This window comes from Danio rerio, chromosome 12 (assembly GCF_052040795.2).
Source record: "Danio rerio strain M-AB ecotype USA chromosome 12, GRCz13ab, whole genome shotgun sequence".
Taxonomy (NCBI): domain Eukaryota; kingdom Metazoa; phylum Chordata; class Actinopteri; order Cypriniformes; family Danionidae; genus Danio; species Danio rerio.
In genome coordinates, this window is record NC_141032.1 from 50,169,916 (window position 1) to 50,189,947 (window position 20,032).

The window sequence follows — 20,032 nt, forward strand, 5'->3', positions numbered from 1 at the left end:
GAATTCAGATTTTTTTTTTTTTTTTTTTTTTTTTTTTTTTTTTTTTTTTGGAACTCTCAATATTTTTTTGGTATTCTGAGTTGAAATCATGGAATTCTGATTTTTTCTTTTTGGAATTCTGATTTTTTCTTTTTGGAATTCTGACTTTAAATCAAGGAATTCTAACTTTGGAATTCTGACCCTTTTTGCATTTCTGTGTTTACATGATGGAATTTTGACTTAGAATTCCAAAAAGGTTTCAGAATTCCTAAGTTAGAATTCCTTGATTTAAAGTCAGAATTCCAAAAAAAAAAAAAAAAAAGTCAGAATTCCATGATTTCAACTCAGAATACCAAAAAAGTATTCAGAGTTCCAAAAAACTCTGGGGGGGGGGGGTATTCTGACCCCTTTTTTGTAATTCTGTGTTTACATCATGGAATTCTGATTTATTTATTTATTTATTTTTTGGAATTCTGATTTTAAATCATGGAATTCTGACTTCTTTTTTGGAATTCTGTGTTTACGTCATGGAATTCTGACTTTTGTGGAATTCTGGGTTTATATCATGGAATTCAGATTTTTTTTTTTTTTTTTTTTTTTTTTTTTTTTTTTTTTTTGGAACTCCGAATACTTTTTTGGTATTCTGAGTTGAAATCATGGAATACTAACTTTGGAATTCTGACCCTTTTTGGATTTCTGTGTTTACATTATGGAGGTCTGACTTCTGTTTTGGAATTCTGTGTTTACATCATGGAATTTTGACTTTTTTTAGAATTCTGACTTTAAATCATGGAATTCTAACTTAGAATTAGGGAGAGATTTCCGAGTTGAAATTATGGAATTTTACCTTTGAAATTCTGACCCCTTTTTTGGAATTCTGTTTACATCGTGGAATTCAGATTTTTTTATTTATTTATTTATTTTTAAATTCTGATTTTAAATCATGGAATTCTGACTTTTTTGGAAGTCTGACTTTTTTGGAACTCTGATTTTAAACAATGGAATTCTGACTTTTTTGGAAGTCTAACTTTTTTGGAACTCTGATTTTAAACAATGGAATTCTGACTTTTTTGGAATTCTGACTTCTTTTTTGGAATTCTGACTTTAAATCATGGAATTCTAACTTAGAATTAGGGAGAGATTTCCGAGTTGAAATTATGGAATTTTACCTTTGAAATTCTGACCCCTTTTTTGGAATTCTGTTTACATTGTGGAATTCGGATTTTTTATTTATTTTTTTATTTTTTTTTAATTCTGATTTGAAATCATGGAATTCTGACTTTTTTGGAACTCTGATTTTAAATAATGGAATTCTGACTTTTTTGGAATTCTGACTTTTTTTTGGAACTCTGACTTTAAATCAGGGAATTCTAACTTTGGAATTTTGACCCTTTTTTGAATTCTGAGTTGAAATCGTGGAATTCTGACTTTTTTGGGGAATTCTAAGTTATAATTATGCAATTTTAACTTTGAAATTATGACCCTTTTTTGGAATTTTGTGTTTATGTCATGGAATTCTGACTTCTTTTTTAGAATTCTGTGTTTACGTCATGGAATTTAGTTTTTTTTTTTGGAAACTCTGAATACTGTTTTGGAATTCTGAGTTGAAATTATGGAACTGACATTTTTCGAATTCTGATTTAAATCATGGAAAATCAAATCATTCTGACTGCTTTTTTGAAATTCTGTTTACATCATAGAATACTGACTTTGTTATTTTTTGTTATTTTATTATGTTTTTATTTTTTGTATTTACTCGATTCTAACTTTTGTTTTTCTTGGAATCCCCAGAGCCTGTAGTCTGTGTTTGGACTCACAGTAAGATGACAGTAAAAGACAACAGTAAAACTCAATAGTTTAATATAGATATCAGGTATCTCTCTACATATATAATATCTTCCTGTACCATATTTGTATAGAATCTCTAGGATCAGTCTAGTTATGCATGTGTTGTGGTAATCAGTCTTTGTGGTCCAGCATTTGTAACTCCTCTGGAATGAGTTGTGTGTTTACAGGAGCCGAGCGTTCACAGTCCTTCAGCTCTGGTTAGCAGCAGCAGCATCTACAGAAAGACCTCGGTGTGTGTTTGTCACTGTTTCCCCGACTCGGACACGCTCACAGACATGCAGCGGCACTGCTTGATGCGCTGGATCTTGCGGTATCGGACCGGCGGCTGCAGGTCTGGACAGTCCAGCTCTACAGTGAGGCTGGTGAAGCGCTGCGGCCTGCAGAATGCACAGGACTGGAAGGACTCCTGCTCCTTCTTGACGTGCCGTGGGATGTAGAAGGAGTTGCATTGGCCGTAGCAGAAGCGGTTGATGACGGTGCGGCTCCTGCAGCCCTCCTGGCTGACCGTCTGCCGCAACGGCTGCGTCTTACACCAGTCGCTCTTCAGGTACTTCTTTTCGGTCACCACCAGCGCTTCCTGGCTGGAGGCGAGCACTTCTTGTTTGCGCGTGCGGCGGTCAGAGGTGTTGGAGCTGGTTTTGTAGGGTGATGGGACGGAGCTTTGTGGGCGGTTCTTGCGGGCGGCGGAGACCACACACAGAGCGCCAGCCAACAGCAGACACAGCGCCACCTTACTGCTCATCCTGGAACACAGAGAGCAGACATCACACAGCTGACTGAACCTTGATCACACCTGTGAGTACAAGTTTTGATGTAGTAGAATGTGTGTATGGGTATTTTCCAGTACTGGGTTGCAGCTGCAAGGGCATCCGCTGTGTAAAACATATTCTAGAATAGTTGGCGGTTCATTCCGCTGTGGGGACCCCTGATAAATAAGCGACTAAGCCAAAGGAAAATGAATGACTGTACATCTGAATCTGAATGTGTTGAGTTTTGTTGTGCTCCAGGACGATATGACTTGAGTACAGATCTGAGGATTGTGGAGCTCAGAGTAACAGCAGCTCATGACCTTCACACACACACACACACACACACACACACCTGATCAATCCACTTAACCAGCTAATGCTCTGAGCTGAGACAGGCAGTGTGTGTGTGTGTAAACCAGCTTTACTTCAACGCCAGGATTACACACACACACACTTTACCGAGATTCACTTCACTGATTCAACATGATTCAGTGTTCACTTGTGTTTGATTCATTCATTCTGTATGAGAGTTCTGGGGACTGATTCACAGTTGCAGGTGTTCTGAAACACACACACACACACACACACACAGATGTTCTCAGACTCATTCATGCGCATACATACACACCTATTCACTCTCTCTCGCACACACACTCACAGTAACAGGCATACAGGTGACGCAGTGGGGCAGTGCTGTTGCCTCACAGCAAAAAAAGGTCGCTGGTTCGAGCATCGGCTGGCTCAGTTGGCATTTCTGTGTGGAGTTTGCATGTTCTCCCTGCGTTCACGTGGGTTTCCTCCAAGTGCTCTGGTTTCCCCCACAGTCAAAACACATTAGGTACAGGTGAATTGAGACACATGCAAACACTCACACAACACACACTTCTTCACATGCGTTTACACACATACGCACTCTCACTATAGACTTAAACCACAAGAGTCTGATTCCTCGTCTGTGGATGAATTGGAGTTAATTAATCTTTAATGCAACATTCCTGACCACTAAATCAGCTCATTCATTCATTCACTGAGGAAGTGACTTTCACTCAATCTCACAATCAAAACATCATGAAACTGAATACTGAAGCGGATCAATGCATTACAAATATATCCATCCATACAGTTGTAAGTACAATTACTGTCACTTATGAACAAATACATGTGTCACTAAATAAAAGTGTAAACCTCTTTAAAAATAAACAGTACAATGATGAAATTTTCTAAATGCTAAAAAATGATTTTAGTTCATGTTTCTTGATCATATCATGACTGCAGTAATGATGCTGAAAATACACTACCTGACTAAAGTCTTATCTGAGTTTTAGGAAGAATAACTTCCTAAAGTGTCTTATATGAAAGGTAAAGGCCTCTAGATGACGCTTATTTGAGCACAATAAAATCTGATCATGCCTTTAATGATTTGATTAGGACAGTAAGGTCTGACTCTGCTTAGACTAAAGTCTCATCACTGAACAGAAATAATGTCCAGTATAGAATATAAAGTCCTGCTGCAGTGGAGACAGAATGAATATTGTGTCTGACTCCATGATGAGCTTGGAGGACTGCATCCATACATCTCTGACATGACTCACATCACTGATTAATAAAGTCATCTGGAATGAAGAAGAAAGCCTTCCTGCAGGACTCCCAGAGTTCATCAAGACTCTTTGTGTTCATCTTCAACGCCTCCTCCTTCATCTTACCCCAGACATGCTCAATAATGTTCATGTCTGGTGACTGGGCTGCCCAATCCTTGAGCACTTTGACCTTCTTTGCTTTCAGCAGCTTTGAAGTATGAGCAGGAGCGCTATCCTGCTGGAGAATTGTCCCTCTCCTGTGGTTTGTAATGTAATGGGCAGCACAAATGTCTTGATCTCTCAGGCTGTTGATGTTGATCATCCACTCTGCAGATCTCTCACACACCCACATACTGAATGAACCCCAAACCATGATTTCTCCTTCACCAAGCTTGACTGATATCTGTGAGAATCTTGGCTCCATACTGGTTCCAGTAGGTCTTCTGCAGTATTGGTGATGATTGGGATGCAGATTAACAGATGATCAGAGAAATCCACCTTCTGACACTTTTCCAAATGATCAAGTAGAAGTCAAGTTATTATGTGTTGCTCTTACAAATGAGATCAAGACAAGACTTTTGTCAGGCAGTGTACAGCTTTACATTACAGATATAAATTACACTATACTATATTATAATATAAACATTCTGTATATTTTATATACTATATAAAGCATCTGTAACACTTCGCAATTCACACTATTTCAAATACAATAACTAACATTACTAGCTTAATAAACTGCTAATTATCTGTTTATTAATAGTTAATAAGCTAGAAGTTATTGGGTTTAGGTTTTCGGTATGATTGTAGATGCAGAATAAGAGCATGCTTTATATTTATATCTTAATATTAGGCGGGTAATAAGCATAGTTTAGTCACCTAAACTAAAGCATCATCTATTTAAATTGTACAAGTCTTTCATTAATTGCATTAGTGAATTAACCTCAGACTAATATATATTGAGTGATTTAAACTCACGCTGCTGTATTATTATATTCCCCCTGCATCTGTCAATAGTTGTCTGTTCTGTGCTGAAGTAATGTCTCGGGGCGATTGTTCACCGTTTCCTGTGAAGACAGGAAGTGGCGGATTATGTTTAATTTGTCAGGCGAGAGCGAGCGAATGATCCGTCAATCACTGCGGACATCTTTAGCACAGATGTGGCGTCGCCGGAAGGAAAAACAAATGAGACTGATTCATTCCCATAAAGGAAATATTTAGAGAGCGGCTGGTTCCCCCACGATCTGCAGTTCAGCAAACCACGGAGAAACCATAAATCTGAAGAGCCTGAACTCAAACTCTGATCTGTGTGTTGCTCAAGACGCTCGCGCTGAAGATTCATGAGCCTCTCAGACAGGATTCTCGTCTCTGAGGAGCCAAAAGATCCTCTGTGTTTGGAGGAGGTTTCAGTTCTGTGCAGAAGGACACTAGTGTTGTCACTGAATGTGTTTGATCTGTTATTATTCCCTCTCTTGAGCATCTGTCTGCGCTCCCAAAGAGTGTCTCACACCTCCAAAAGCCACCGTGTTCATTGTGTTTGGTCTTCGTCTTCTAAGGTGCAAGAGAATAAAAAACACCAAAGTGTCTTCTCTCAACGCATGAAAGTACACTTCTCTGTCTGATATTTGGTGCAAGTTTATCAGGAAGTGCTGATTCTGTTCTCTTCTGTTTCTCATTGGATGGAAACGCTGCTTTATTCACTAATGTTTGATGCCATATAGAGGTGTCACGATTTAGATTTTTAATCAAAATCGATCAAAATTTATGCTCAATTTCGATTATCGAATCAAAAAATAGAATCGTCGATGCTGCCACGCCCCCATGTCACGTCAGCTTAGCTTGCCAAGCGGGAAAAAAACAGGCTTGTTGAAGTGCTTGCAGAAGCAGGAGACCCGTCGACAGAGCTTAAACCCTCTCCTCTTTCAATGAAGTCGCCGGTGTGGAAGCATTTTGGATTTCCAGTGAGTTATGTTGACAACGTTCGTGTTGTCGACAAAAAAAACCACAGTTTTGCAAGCTCTGCTATGTACGTATTAGGGTACGTCCGTTAGACAACACCGGCATCGCGATCCTCCGCCCGCCCCCGTTGCAAATCCGCTCGCGAAAAGTACACACTCAGGCCCTGTTTACACTGTCTTTGTTTTTAAATGGCATTTTAGAACGACAACGATTTGACATCCACAGTGGCGTGTAGCATTTCTGAGCAGCCCTCCTTCCTCTCTACCTCTGAAAATGCACATCACATGACCACACAGACACAGACGCACACACAGCCATGCGCTCGAGACAGCAGGTCCAGGCAGTCAGAGGACTGCTTCAATCTTTCACTCACTTGTACTTAGTCATTTTAGCGAACACCTCAGATACTGTTGGCTGGTTCCTGTTGGTTGTGCGTCTTTTTTACCGACGCCATTATAACGACACAGATCACTGCCTATTCACGAGTCCCGCAGAAAAAGTGATTGACAGGTGGTAATTATGCGTGTATCTTGCCTTTCTTCATTTACTGTATGATTTGTTTTTGGGTATAACAAAGACCATGCAGGTCAGGTGGTTTAAACGGTAGGCTACAAATAATTAATTGGTCATTAATTAATTATTCATAATCGAATCGTGCCTTTAGAATCGAAAATGTAAGCGAATCGAGGATTTGGAGGATCGTGACACCCTTAATGCCATAAAGAGCCAAAAGATCCTCTGTGTTTGGAAGAGGTCTCAGTACTGTGCAGAAGGCCACTAGTGTTTTCATCAAATGTGTTCATTCTATTATTCTTAGTCTCGAGCGTCTGTCTGCACTCCCATCTCACGCCTCCAAAAGCCCCCGCACTCTGCGCTTCAACTCTGTCGTCTGAGGTGCAACTAATTTATTAGAGGAGAACAAACACCAGTGGAGAATCCCAACAGTGCAGCACACGACACTCCTCTGGCTGATGTTTGGTGCAAGTTTATCAGGAAGTGCTGATTCTATTTTATTAAGTTTCTCTTTGGATAAAAATGCTGCTCTGCGTTTATTTTGAACAACTAAGCAGGAAGAACTTTTTATCCGATGAGATAAAATGTTCATAAACTACAATGTAAACACATTTACTGAATACACTCCAGCATAGGCATCATTACAGTAATGTGATTTAGTTTTATCAGATGATTTGACGGATATAAATGTGTGTGTGAGGGTCTTTGTGTCAGTAATGGTCTGCAGCTATTATTATTCCCTTCAGAACTGTCTTTAGCATCTGTCTGCGCTCCTGTCTTACGCCTCCAAAAGCCACCGCATTCACCACGTTCATTGCGTTTAGTCTTCGTCTTCTGAGGCGCAACTTATTTATTAGAGAGGAACAAACACCACAGTGAAGAATCCCAACCGTGCAGCAAACTCCACTCCTCTGACTATTTGGTGCTTCTCAGGAGGTTTCTCAGGAAGGGAGAATTGTTTCTCATTGGATTAAAATACTGCTTTATTCACAAATGTTTGAAGCCATAATCAAAATCTAATTCTGGATGGAATCTGAAGTAATGCTGGCCAAAAATCAGCTTTATTTCACAGATATAAATTACACTTTACTTTATATTCACATAGCAAACAGCTATTTTAAATTCTATTAATATTTCACCATTTTTACTGTATTTTTGGACCAAATACAGTACTGTGCAAAAGTCTTAGACCACTAGTAAAGTGTCATTTATATCTGTGATATAAAGCTGATTTTATTAGCAACATTATTCCAGTTTCCATCCAAAGATGTGAATTAGACTTTGATTATGCCTTCAAAAGTTAGTGTATAATGCAGCGTTTTTATTCAATAAGAAACAAAAGAGAACACAACCATCCCTTCCTAAAAAACTAGAGCGGTGTAGTTTGCTGCACTGTTGGTATTCTTCACTGTGGTGTTTGTTCTCCTCTAATAAATAAGTTGCGCCTCAGAACAAATGCAATAAATGTGGTGAATGCGGTGGCTTTTGGAGGCGTAAGACAGGAGCGCAGACAGATGCTCAAGACAGTTCTGGAGGGAATAATAATATAATAATAATAATACTGAAGCACTGTGATGATGGACTGACGGAGCGCTGAGGCCTGTTACAATCAGCACAGCAGCATCTCACGTCTGCAACAATGGAAAGCTGGAAACATGGAGAGCTGCAGACCAACATTAATGGGTAACACTTTACAATAAGGTTCATTAGTTAATGCATTTACTAACATGAACTAATCATGAACAACACATGCACAGCATTTATTAATCATAATTAAACATTTACTAATGCATTATTGACATATAAACTTATGCTGGTTAGCATCAGTTAATGCAGAGGTTCTCAAAGTGGGGGTCGGGACCCCCCGAGGGGTCGCGGGACAATGAAGGGGGGGTCGCCTGGTGATTTATAAAAATCAATTAATTTTTATGAAATCTTAAGACTTACTGTATTTTATCAATAACCTACTGAAGAGAAAAAATTTGTCGCTTATAGTTACTATAAACTATATAGTTACTATAGTAGCTTATAGTTACTAGTTCTATTGGATTGCGACTTCTCGGGTAATTACATTATACTAAAGACACAGCAATACTGTCAGATGCAGCAGATTTTGTAACACCAGGTTAAACTTTCTAGCCCAGAAACAGCACTGACATACATAAAAAAAAAACAAAGAATAGACTTGGGTCTATTGGTGTGTTTGTGCGCATCATTGCATACAAGGTTTCTGTATTTATAACCACCACCTCAGAGAATATTGGGGGTCACGAGTCACTGGCATTGACATTTTGGGGGTTGCGGGCTGAAAAGTTTGGGAACCCCTGAGTTAATGCACCGTGAGTTAGCATGAACTCACAATGAACAACTGTATTTTCATTAACTAATGTTAACTAACATGAACAAATACTGTAGTGGATGTATTGTTCATTGTTTGTTCATGTTAGTAAATGCATTAAGTAACATTAACTAATGAACCTTATTGTAAAGTGTTACCCATTAATGACGTCTGACAAAAACTAAATCACATCACGCAGAATGATGAAGCGCATGCTGGAGTTTATTCAGTAAATGTGCTAACTTAGTTAATGTTAGCTCTTGAAAGTACAGTGGTTCATTGTTAGTTGTTTACTCACAGTGCATTAAGTAATGTTAACAAGCATGAATTTGGATATCAATAATGCATTAGTAATTGTTGAACAATCATTAATAAATGCTGTATAGCTATTATTCCTTATAAGTTCATGTTAGTAAATACATGAACTAATGAAAGCGTATTATAAAGTGTGATCAAAAATTTATATGCAATTATTTTGGAAACTTAATGTATATTTGTGACCCTGGACCACCAGAACTGGCTTTATGATGCATGGGTATATTTTTATACGTGTTAAAGTTATTGATTATTCTTATATGCCAAAAGTCATTAGGATATTAAGTAAAGATAATCTTCCATGAAGACATTTAACAGATATCCTAAAAATATCCAAACTCAACTTCTGACTAGTGATATGCATTGATAAATATTTCAATTAGACCACTTTATTAATATTTAGATTTTGTTGAACCTTCAGATACTTCATTTTCTCTCTTTCTCATTATAAACCATATATTAATCAATTAAAGCGTATTTATTTAACTCAATTTTAAAAACACCCTATTTTTGTTTTTTTTTAACTTTGTCTTTATTGACGTTAATCAGCTTAATAAACTTTATTTTCAATTTGACTTCTAATAAAACTAATAATTTCCAGAGTTTTTCCAAAATAATGCATCAGAGTTGAGAAATGTTCTCCTGAACTTGTTGTTTATGGTGAATTATTGGTCTCGTACAGGGCCGGAGTGGGACTCCTTTTCAGCCCTGGAGTTTCAAGCCTCAGACCGGCCCACCTCACTTCACGACTGACTGTATTATAATAAGGTCATTTCCAATTCAGTTTCTAATTACACTATCACGTCTTTTATTTTTTAATTTTTTTGAGAAAACAGCTGCTTTACAACTTCAAATGTTCAACAACCCTAACAGTATTATATGTCTTAACAATAAAAATGAAAAAAATAAAATACTAAGGTGAGGATCAAACCCCGGTCGGCAACGTCGTAACCTAACGTGCTAACCACTGGACCACAACAGCTGTACATTAATAGTAGACTCATCTAAGTTATATCATCATTAACCTGCAGGCTGAGAAAAATAGATAAAAAGAGCAGAGCTGCGGTAAAATAATGAATAAGAAGACTGTGGTCAAGTAAATAAATTAAATAATTAATTTAAAAAGTGTGACTGCTGAGAGCAACAGATTCTGGAGCTAGGGACACCGGCCCTCACGGCCAAAAACGAACCGGCCCACCGGGAATTCTCCCGGTCCTCCTGATTAGCCAATCCGGGCCTGGTCTCGTATTATGAGTGACTGAACAGATGTTGTGTGTCGGAGAGCTGAATGAGGGGTCAACAAAGGTCATGCAGAAAAAGGAAAGGTCGTGAACTTAGTGAATGCTGACGGGAAGGTCACAGGAAGTGACACCAGGACTTAAATAGCTCACTAAATATATGTCTAAAGACTGATTCTGATTGCACAGAGCACATTTATATCAAATGACAAGTTCTCACAATTAGTGTATTAAAATAAGCTGTTTGGCTGAGCCTCCGATTGGCTGCTGTGTAAAATCAGCATCATGTGATCAAACAGTCGAATAATGATGACACTGACATGTTTACTCAAATACACTTACATAAATATAAAAAAAGTGACAGTAAAGATGTTTTATTTGTGTTAAAATGTTAATTATTAGTTTTGCAAACTTTAACTTAAACCTTTTAGCTGAATTTAATTAACTTCTCTAGTGATCCCTGCTTACATTAATCAAACTGACTACAGATATTAAGCAGCATCAATTTTTACAAGACTAAATATGAGTTAATATGAAGGCGGCGGGAATTTTTACAGTGACAAAAGTGTCAACAACTGACTAAATATATTAGGGCAGCTTACATTTTTACAACTCTGAAAATTAAAGGCGTTTAATTTCCACAAAAATATTAAGCAGCACAATGATTTTCAGCACTGATGATGATAATCAGAAATGATCTTGATCGAATTCTACTATACTGACTAGAGTAATGTTGCTGAAAATTCAGCTTTACATCACAGATATTAATGACATTTAAGAGAGACTCACATAGAAAACTATTTGCTATTTTGAATTGTAGTCTGATTTCACAGTTTTCAGTGTCTTTATGATCAGACAAATGCAGTGTTGGAGAACAGACGAGACCCTGAACCGCTCACTCATATAGTGCAATTTCAGAGACATACTGAGTTCACGAGTATGAGTCAAACTGTTTGATTCATAATTAACATTTTCTGAATTTATAATCCGATTATGACACTGATTCTGACTGTTCATGATCTGCTCTTTGATTTCTTCTCTCTCTGCAGCATTTTACCCAGTTCATAATCCATCTGTGATATATAATATATAATCATATAAAGAGTCATTTCTCACTGTGTTTGGGTTCATATGACCAATTCAGTTGGGAAATTGGAGTAATAAACATCACACTTTATATTGGTCACTAAATAGTTGACTTATAGTGCACTGTAAAAAACATCTGTTAATAAGCAGTTTCCGCATTTTATTTGCAGTCGTGAATTGCATGATGGGATGTTGATCTCTGCTCTGTTGACTTTTAATGTTGAAAGATCAACTCTACAGTTTAACAAAGTGACTTTGACTTACATTTTAGTAGTTTAAAATAATAATAATAACAATAATAAATACAGCTGCAAGCAGCAATTAAGGGGCCAAGCACTTTTGGCCAAAAGGTGGCGCTGCTCCTGAAGTTTTTAAGTACTTTCAGGACATGTGGTTGAAGATGCATACCATGTTTTGTAATGATATGTGAATGTGTTGGTAAAATATAGCATTTTTGGCCAAAAATCGTAATGGGTGACGCACAAAATGGCTGACCTGTGTAAATCAGACATCATTCAACTCGACATGCTCTGCCGGATGTAATGAGACCAGTTTTATGAGTTTCGGACGAACAGTTGAGACGTCATAAGCCAAAAAGCAAGTTTTTGTATCTCCGGACCACTAGGGGGCAGTGCGCCGAAACTCAGCATATAACCTCAAACCCTAGTTGTCATAATACACACCAAGTTTGGTGTGAATCGGTGAATGCGTTACGGAGATATCGTCTCAAGTCCATTTTCGCAAGTCCTACGTTAAATTTGATCGCAAGTTAAACGAAAACGGTTGGTCTAATCAACTTGAATTCTTGAAAGACAACTTGAAAGTTACTTGAAATAACTTTTGGTTGGCATGATCTGTAGATCATGTGATTAAATTTTGGTGAAAATCGGAGGAATGGCCTAGGACGAGTTCGATCAAATAGGCTTTTCGAAAAATATAAAAATAGCGCGGAAAAATTCATGACGGAAAATGGTGCGTTTGAATCGGACTGAGCCAAGGAATCAGAGGGAAAAATTACTTTGATTGTAGCCCATTCGGTTCAAAAGTTATCATGATAAACATACGTGAAAGTTTAGACAAGTGGTGGCGCTAGAGAGTTTGATTTTGAGACTTCATATTTGGTCTGATTAATGTTAATACTGTCCTCTATCATTGTGCCAAATTATACAACTTTCCCGCATACGCCTATATGGGCTGCCATTCAAATCTGGCGGAAGAAACGGAAGAAGAAGAAGGAAGAATAATAATAATATAATAGGACCCCTAACGGATCCAATAGGTGCCTACGCAACTACGGTGCTTGGCCCCTAATAATAATGTTTAAGAAATAATATCTATAAAGATAAGTCTGTAAAATAACAGAGAAATTGCTGCAGTTTTTGTAACGTAATATACAACACCAACCCAGACAATATAGCACTGCAGAATATTAAACATGTTCATAAAAGTCACTTTTTTCAAACTTGTTTAGGTTAAAAGTTGTTGGAAGAAGAATCAAGATCCCATAATGCAATTCAAAAGCAGAAATTACCAGGGAAAAATAAAAACATGACTCACTTATGCATATTGTTTACAGTGTAGTAGTAAAACTCCCTCAATGTGACCTAAAGTTGCATTTAAAAAATGTATTCCAATCATATTTAAAGTATTTAAGAAAATCAAATGCCTGTATATTTAAACTGTTATACTTCTGTCAATTTGATCCATTTTTTTCTGGTGATGTATGACAAAAATATTATATTAAGTAATATATTAAATATTTCACGCGTGCCGTTTCTCAATGGAGCAATTTGCTCAAACGTAATGTCTTTAATAATATTTCTAATAACTGAATTTAATTTCTCTTTGTCATGATGACAGCACATTTAAAGGCCTAAAGTAACTGGGTTACGTCATATAGTATATATACACACATTTTAAAGATGATGATACGCCACAATAAAACTCTAGAAACATGTTCCTACTGTACACCGTAAATAATGCTGTGTTCCACACAATTCCTTCATGGTTTGGTTTACTTAATTATTTCTACAAATTAAAGTGGACAGCATAAGTTGTCCCCAAAAAATTGGGTTCTTTGAGTCTTCAGCTCATGTTAAGTGTATAACTTTTACAAGCAACAACAATTATTATTATTATTTGAGTGTATTAAAGTGATTGTGTCCTATTCAAATAATTATTCACTCATTTTCCTTCAGCTTAGTCCCTTTATTTATCAGGGGTCACCACAGTGGAATGAACAGCCAACTAATCAAGCATATGTTTCACATAGCAGATGCCCTTCCAGCTGCAACCCAGTACTGGGAAATACTCATTCACATACACACTCATAGACACGGCCAATTTAGTTTATCAGTTCCCTTATAGCGCATGTGTTTGGACTGTGGGGGAAACCGGAGCACCCAGTGGAAAACCACGCCAACACGGGGAGAACATGCAAACTCCACACAGAAACACCAACTGACACAGCCGGGACTCAAACCAGCGACCTTCTTGCAGTAAGGCCAGTGCTAACCACTGAAGTAAACCTATGTGTGAGAATGTGTGGACTTCTGGGTTGCAGCTAAGAGGGCATCCGCTGTGTAAAATATATGCTGAAATAGTTGGTGGTTCATTCTGCTGTGGTGACCTCTGATAAAAAGGGGCTAAGCTGAAGGAACATGAATGAATATTCAAGAAAATGAAATGCTTCTATATTTAAACTGTTATACTTCTGTCAATTTGATCCATTTTTTCTGGTGATGTGTGACAAAAACGATTATATTAATAATGATGTTTAATATTTCAGACATGATATTTCTCAACTGAGACATTCAGTGCATTTCTCAGCATATTTTTAGACGTAATATCTTTAATAACTCACTCATTTCTAATAACTAATTAGTTTTCTCTTCACCATGATGACAGCACATTGTATTTCCGCTAACACTCATTCACATACACACTCATAGACACGGCCAATTTAGTTTATCAGTTCCCTTATAGCGCATGTGTTTGGACTGTGGGGGAAACCGGAGCACCCAGTGGAAAACCACGCCAACACAGGGAGAACATGCAAACTCCACACAGAAACACCAACTGACACAGCCGGGACTCGAACCAGCGACCTTCTTGCAGTAAGGCCAGAGTGCTAACCACTGTAGTAAATGTGTGAATGTGTTTCCCAGCTAGAAGGGCATCCGCTGTATAAAACATATGCTGGAATAGTTGGTGGTTCATTCTGCTGTGGTGACCACTGATAAATAAAGGACTAAGCTGAAGGAAAATGAATGACTATTCAAGAAAATGAAGTGCTTCTATATTTAAACTGTTATACTTCTGTCAATTTGATCCGTTTTTCTGATGATGTGTGACAATAAATATTATATTAATAATGATGTTTAATATTTCTTGCATGCTATTTTCATTCAGTGCATTTCTCAGCATATTTTTAGACATGATATCTTTAATAACTCACTCATTTCTAATAACTAATTAGTTTTCTCTTCACCATGATGACAGCACATTGTACTTCCGCTACTAGTGTACTTGTATTCAGCTTAAGGTGACATTTAAAGACTTAAAGTAACTAGGTAATGTCATATAGCACACACACACACACACACACATTTTTAGGGAGATTTTACACCGTGACTACACTGTAAATAATTTTAGGTTCCACACAATCCCTTCATGTTGTCCCAATACAAACTGATTAAGTGAACTGAATTGTTTTGACAAGTTAAAGTGGACTGAATTGAGTCGCTTCAGCTCATTTTAAATGTATAACTTGAACAAGCAGCAAGAATTATAATTTCTGTTGAGTGTATTAAAGTAATTGTGTCCAATTCAGATAATTGTTCAATCATTTTCCTTCAGCTTAGTCCCTTATTTATCAGTGATCCCCACAGTGTAAGGAACCGCCAACTATTCCGGCATACACACTCGTACACTACAGCTAATTTAGTTCATCAATTCACCTATAGCGCATGTGTTTGCACCCACGCCAACGCGGGGAGAACATGCAAACTCCATACAGAAACACCAACTGACACAGCCGGGACTCGAACCAGCGACCTTCTTGCAGTAAGGCCAGAGTGCTAACCACTGTAGTAAATGTGTGAATGTGTTTCCCAGCTAGAAGGGCATCCGCTGTATAAAACATATGCTGGAATAGTTGGTGGTTCATTCTGCTGTGGTGACCACTGATAAATAAAGGACTAAGCTGAAGGAAAATGAATGACTATTCAAGAAAATGAAGTGCTTCTATATTTAAACTGTTATACTTCTGTCAATTTGATCCGTTTTTCTGATGATGTGTGACAATAAATATTATATTAATAATGATGTTTAATATTTCTTGCATGCTATTTTCATTCAGTGCATTTCTCAGCATATTTTTAGACATGATATCTTTAATAACTCACTCATTTCTAATAACTAATTAGTTTTCTCTTCACCATGATGACAGCACATTGTACTTCCGCTACTAGTGTACTTGTATTCAGCTTAAGGTGACATTTAAAGACTTAAAGTAACTAGGTTATGTCATATAGTACACACACACACACACACACATTTTTAGGGAGATTTTACACCGTGACTACACTGTAAATAATTTTAGGTTCCACACAATCCCTTCATGTTGTCCCAATACAAACTGATTAAGTGAACTGAATTGTTTTGACAAGTTAAAGTGGACTGAATTGAGTCGCTTCAGCTCATTTTAAATGTATAACTTGAACAAGCAGCAAGAATTATAATTTCTGTTGAGTGTATTAAAGTAATTGTGTCCAATTCAGATAATTGTTCAATCATTTTCCTTCAGCTTAGTCCCTTATTTATCAGTGATCCCCACAGTGTAAGGAACCGCCAACTATTCCGGCATACACACTCGTACACTACAGCTAATTTAGTTCATCAATTCACCTATAGCGCATGTGTTTGCACCCACGCCAACGCGGGGAGAACATGCAAACTCCATACAGAAACATCAACTGACCCAATCGGGACTCGAACCAGCGACCTTCTTGCTGTGAGGCTGCACTGCTGACCACTGAGCCACCGTGCTGCAGACTCCAATATTGATAACAACGCTTAATATATTTAATAGCACTGCATGACCAAGTGATTCAGTGAAGTCAGAGCGCTCAGTAGACACAACGCTGGTGTAAATCTGCAGAGCAGCCGCTGATCCTCTGCTTCATCAGACCAATAATCCATTCATTACTGCAGTTCTGCTTCTACAGTGTGTGTGTGTGTGTTAGTGTGTGTGTTCAACACGCAGAAATCAGAAACGCAGATTAGAGCCTGGTAAATCCTCAGTGCTGGTGCGAGAGCTCACCGAGAGCTCAAACAGCCGTAATCCACTCAAACACACACCTGACCTGTGTGTGTGTGTGTGTGTGTGTGTGTGTGTGTGTGAGAGAGACTCACCTGCTGGAGTGTGTGCTCAGACACTGATGAAGGTGATGATGATGAAGAAGCCCATGGATGTTCAGCCGCTGAGAGTCTTCAGTGTGTCTGACTGAGAGTTTGACCTCTGACGGACTCTATAAATCTGTGTGTGTGTGTGTGTGTCTGCTGCTTCTTCTGCGTCTCTCGCATGTGGATCTGATCAAACTGCCAGCTTTCTATTGGCTCCGATCAGCAAACAAATCATGCCACAACTCTCTCACTCACACACACACACACACACACACACACACACACACTCTCTCTCTCTCTCTCTCTCTGAAACACACACTTACTTGCTCCCTCACTCTCTCTGAAAGGCACACACATGCTTTCTCTCACTCTGAAATACACACACATTCTGTCCCTCTCTCTGAAACACACACACACACGCATGTGCTCTCATCCTGAAACACAGATTCTCTCTCTCTCTGAAACACACACACTCTAACACACTCTCTCTCTCTCTCTAGATTTTCTTCTTTTATACTCAAGAAATAATTCTTTGTATAGTTAAGTCATTCTTATTTACAGTTTTTTTGCTGCAAAGTTATATACACTCACCGGCCACTTTATTAGGTACACCTTACTAGTACCGGGTTGGACCCTCTTTTGCCTTCAGAACTGCTTTAATCCTTCATGGCAGAGATTCAACAAGCTACTGGAAATATTCCTCAGAGATTTTTCTCCATATTGTCATGATAGCATCACACAGTTGCTGCAGATTTGTCGGCTGCACATCCATGATGCCAATCTCCCGTTCCACCACATCCCAAAGCTGCTCTATTGGATTGAGCTCTGGTGACTGTGGAGGCCATTTGAGTACAGTGAACTCATCGTCATGTTCAAGACACCAGTCTGAGATGATTGAGCTTTATGACATGCTGCGTTATCCTGCTGGAAGTAGCATCAGAAGATGGAGACACTGTGCTCATAAAGGGATGGACATGGTCAGCAGCAATACTCAGGTAGGCTGTGGCGTTGATGCTCAATTGGTACTAATGGACCCAAAGAAAATCTCCCCCACACCATTACACCACCACCACCAGCCTGAACCGCTGATACAAGGCAGGATGATCCATGCTTTCATGTTGTTGAGGCCAAATTCTGACCCGATCATCTGAATGTGTCAGCAGAAATGGAGACTCATCAGAGCAGCAACGTTTCTCCAATCTTCTATTGTCCAGTTTTGGTGAGTCTGTGTGAATTGTAGCCTCAGTTTCCTGTTCTTAGCTGACAGGAGCGGCACCCGGTGTGCTCTTCTGCTGCTGTAGCCCATCCGCCTCAAGGTTGGCCGTGTTGTGTGTTCAGAGATGCTCTTCTGCAGAGCTCGGTTGTAGCGAGTGCTTATTTGAGTTACTGTTGCCTTTCTATCAGCTGGAACCAGTCTGGCCATTCTCCTTTGACCTCTGGCCTCATCAACAAGGCATTTGCGCCCACAGAACTGCCGCTCACTGGATATTTCCTCTTTGTCGGAGCATTCTCTGTAAACCCTAGAGATGGTTGTGCGTGAAAATCCCAGTAGATCAGCAGTTTCTGAAATACTCAGAGCAGCCCGTCTGGCAGCAACAACCATGCCACGTTCAAAGTCACTTAAATCCCCTTTCTTCCTCATTCTGATGCTCGCTTTTAACTGCAGCAGATCATCTTGACCATGTCTACATGCTGCCACGTGATTGGCTGATAAGAAATGTGTGTTAATGAGCAGTTGGACAGGTGTACCTAATAAAGTGGCCGGTGAACGTACATTAACTGTTCATGTTTTTATTATTATAAGACAATATTTGGCCATGATCTGAAAATCTGGAATAAGAGTAAATATAAATGCTTTTATTACTAATATGAATTAATTTGTTACTTTTAATTAAATATAAATACTTTCCTACTTTTAATGTTGAACAAATGAAGCTCTTGGCAGTGCACACTACTAATAAAAACTGAGGAGTTTTCATATTTATGAAACAAAATGTGCAAAACATCTTCATGGAAGATCTAATTGGTCACTTTATTCTGATGGTCTGTTTGTTGAATTTAAGTTACATTGCATCTACATGCCAACTAATTCTCATTAGATTATTAGTAGACTGTCAGGTTGGGGTTAGTGTAAGATGACATGTAGTTGCACAGTTTCTTATAGTCAGTTGAATGTCTGTTCAGCAGCAGTATCAACAGATATTAAGCAGACAGTCTACTAATACTCAAATGGACCATCAAAAAATAAAGTGTGACCATCTAATTAACTTTCAACACTCGTTTTTGGCTATTGAAATACATGAAAAGTGTATAAATATGCAACATAAGACTGTTTTTGTGCTCCAGTTTATTAATAGACTTCAGTATATATATATATATATATATTTACACTTTTAATAAATGTAGAATGTGTGTGTTTGTTTCTGTTTGTCGCCCTTTTGTCTCTTATATTTGTATAATAATCCCAGAATGGTCATGTACACGTGTGTGTGTAAATGATGTGTTTTACTGCAGTGTTTGTGCACGCTAGAGAGATGTTTGCACGTCATCATCACTGAAACACACTCAGAAGAGTCAGGCAATGAAACAAGCTCTCCTCCATTTAAAATGGGTAGAGAAAGGAAATCTCAGTCAATATGTTCAATATTATGAAGAGATTTTTTGTAGATGATATTGTCTGCTCTGTGTGACTATGAGCTGATGTGTGTTTGGCTGATCAGTGTGTGTTTATATCTGTGTTACAGCGACGCCTGCTGGAGTTGTGCTTTATGCACACTTATACACACTTCACTGCTGTTAATGAACTACAGACTTGTTTAATTAGGTATGTCTTTATTACTACAGTTTATTCAATCATCTTTATTTCTCTTGGGCTTTTACAATGTAGATTGTGTTAAAGCAGTTTGACAGAGACAGTCTAGTGAATGGAAACGTCATCAGTCCAGTTTTCAGTGTTAAAGTTTGTTATTGTGTGTGAAACCACTGTTTGACAGCAGCACAACACGTCATATGTTATATATTACT

The 20,032-nt window shown here is 38.2% G+C and overlaps 1 protein-coding gene across 1 annotated transcript; it reads right to left on the reverse strand.

The window, feature by feature from the left end:
• Nucleotides 1–1,822: 1,822 nt before the first annotated feature.
• On the reverse strand, nt 1,823–17,139 carry grem2b (gremlin 2, DAN family BMP antagonist b). The gene is given in 2 exon segments (NM_001017704.1): nt 1,823–2,570; nt 17,018–17,139. A coding segment is annotated over 1 exon segment (501 nt). The 5' UTR covers nt 2,570; nt 17,018–17,139; the 3' UTR covers nt 1,823–2,068.
• Nucleotides 17,140–20,032: the final 2,893 nt, after the last annotated feature.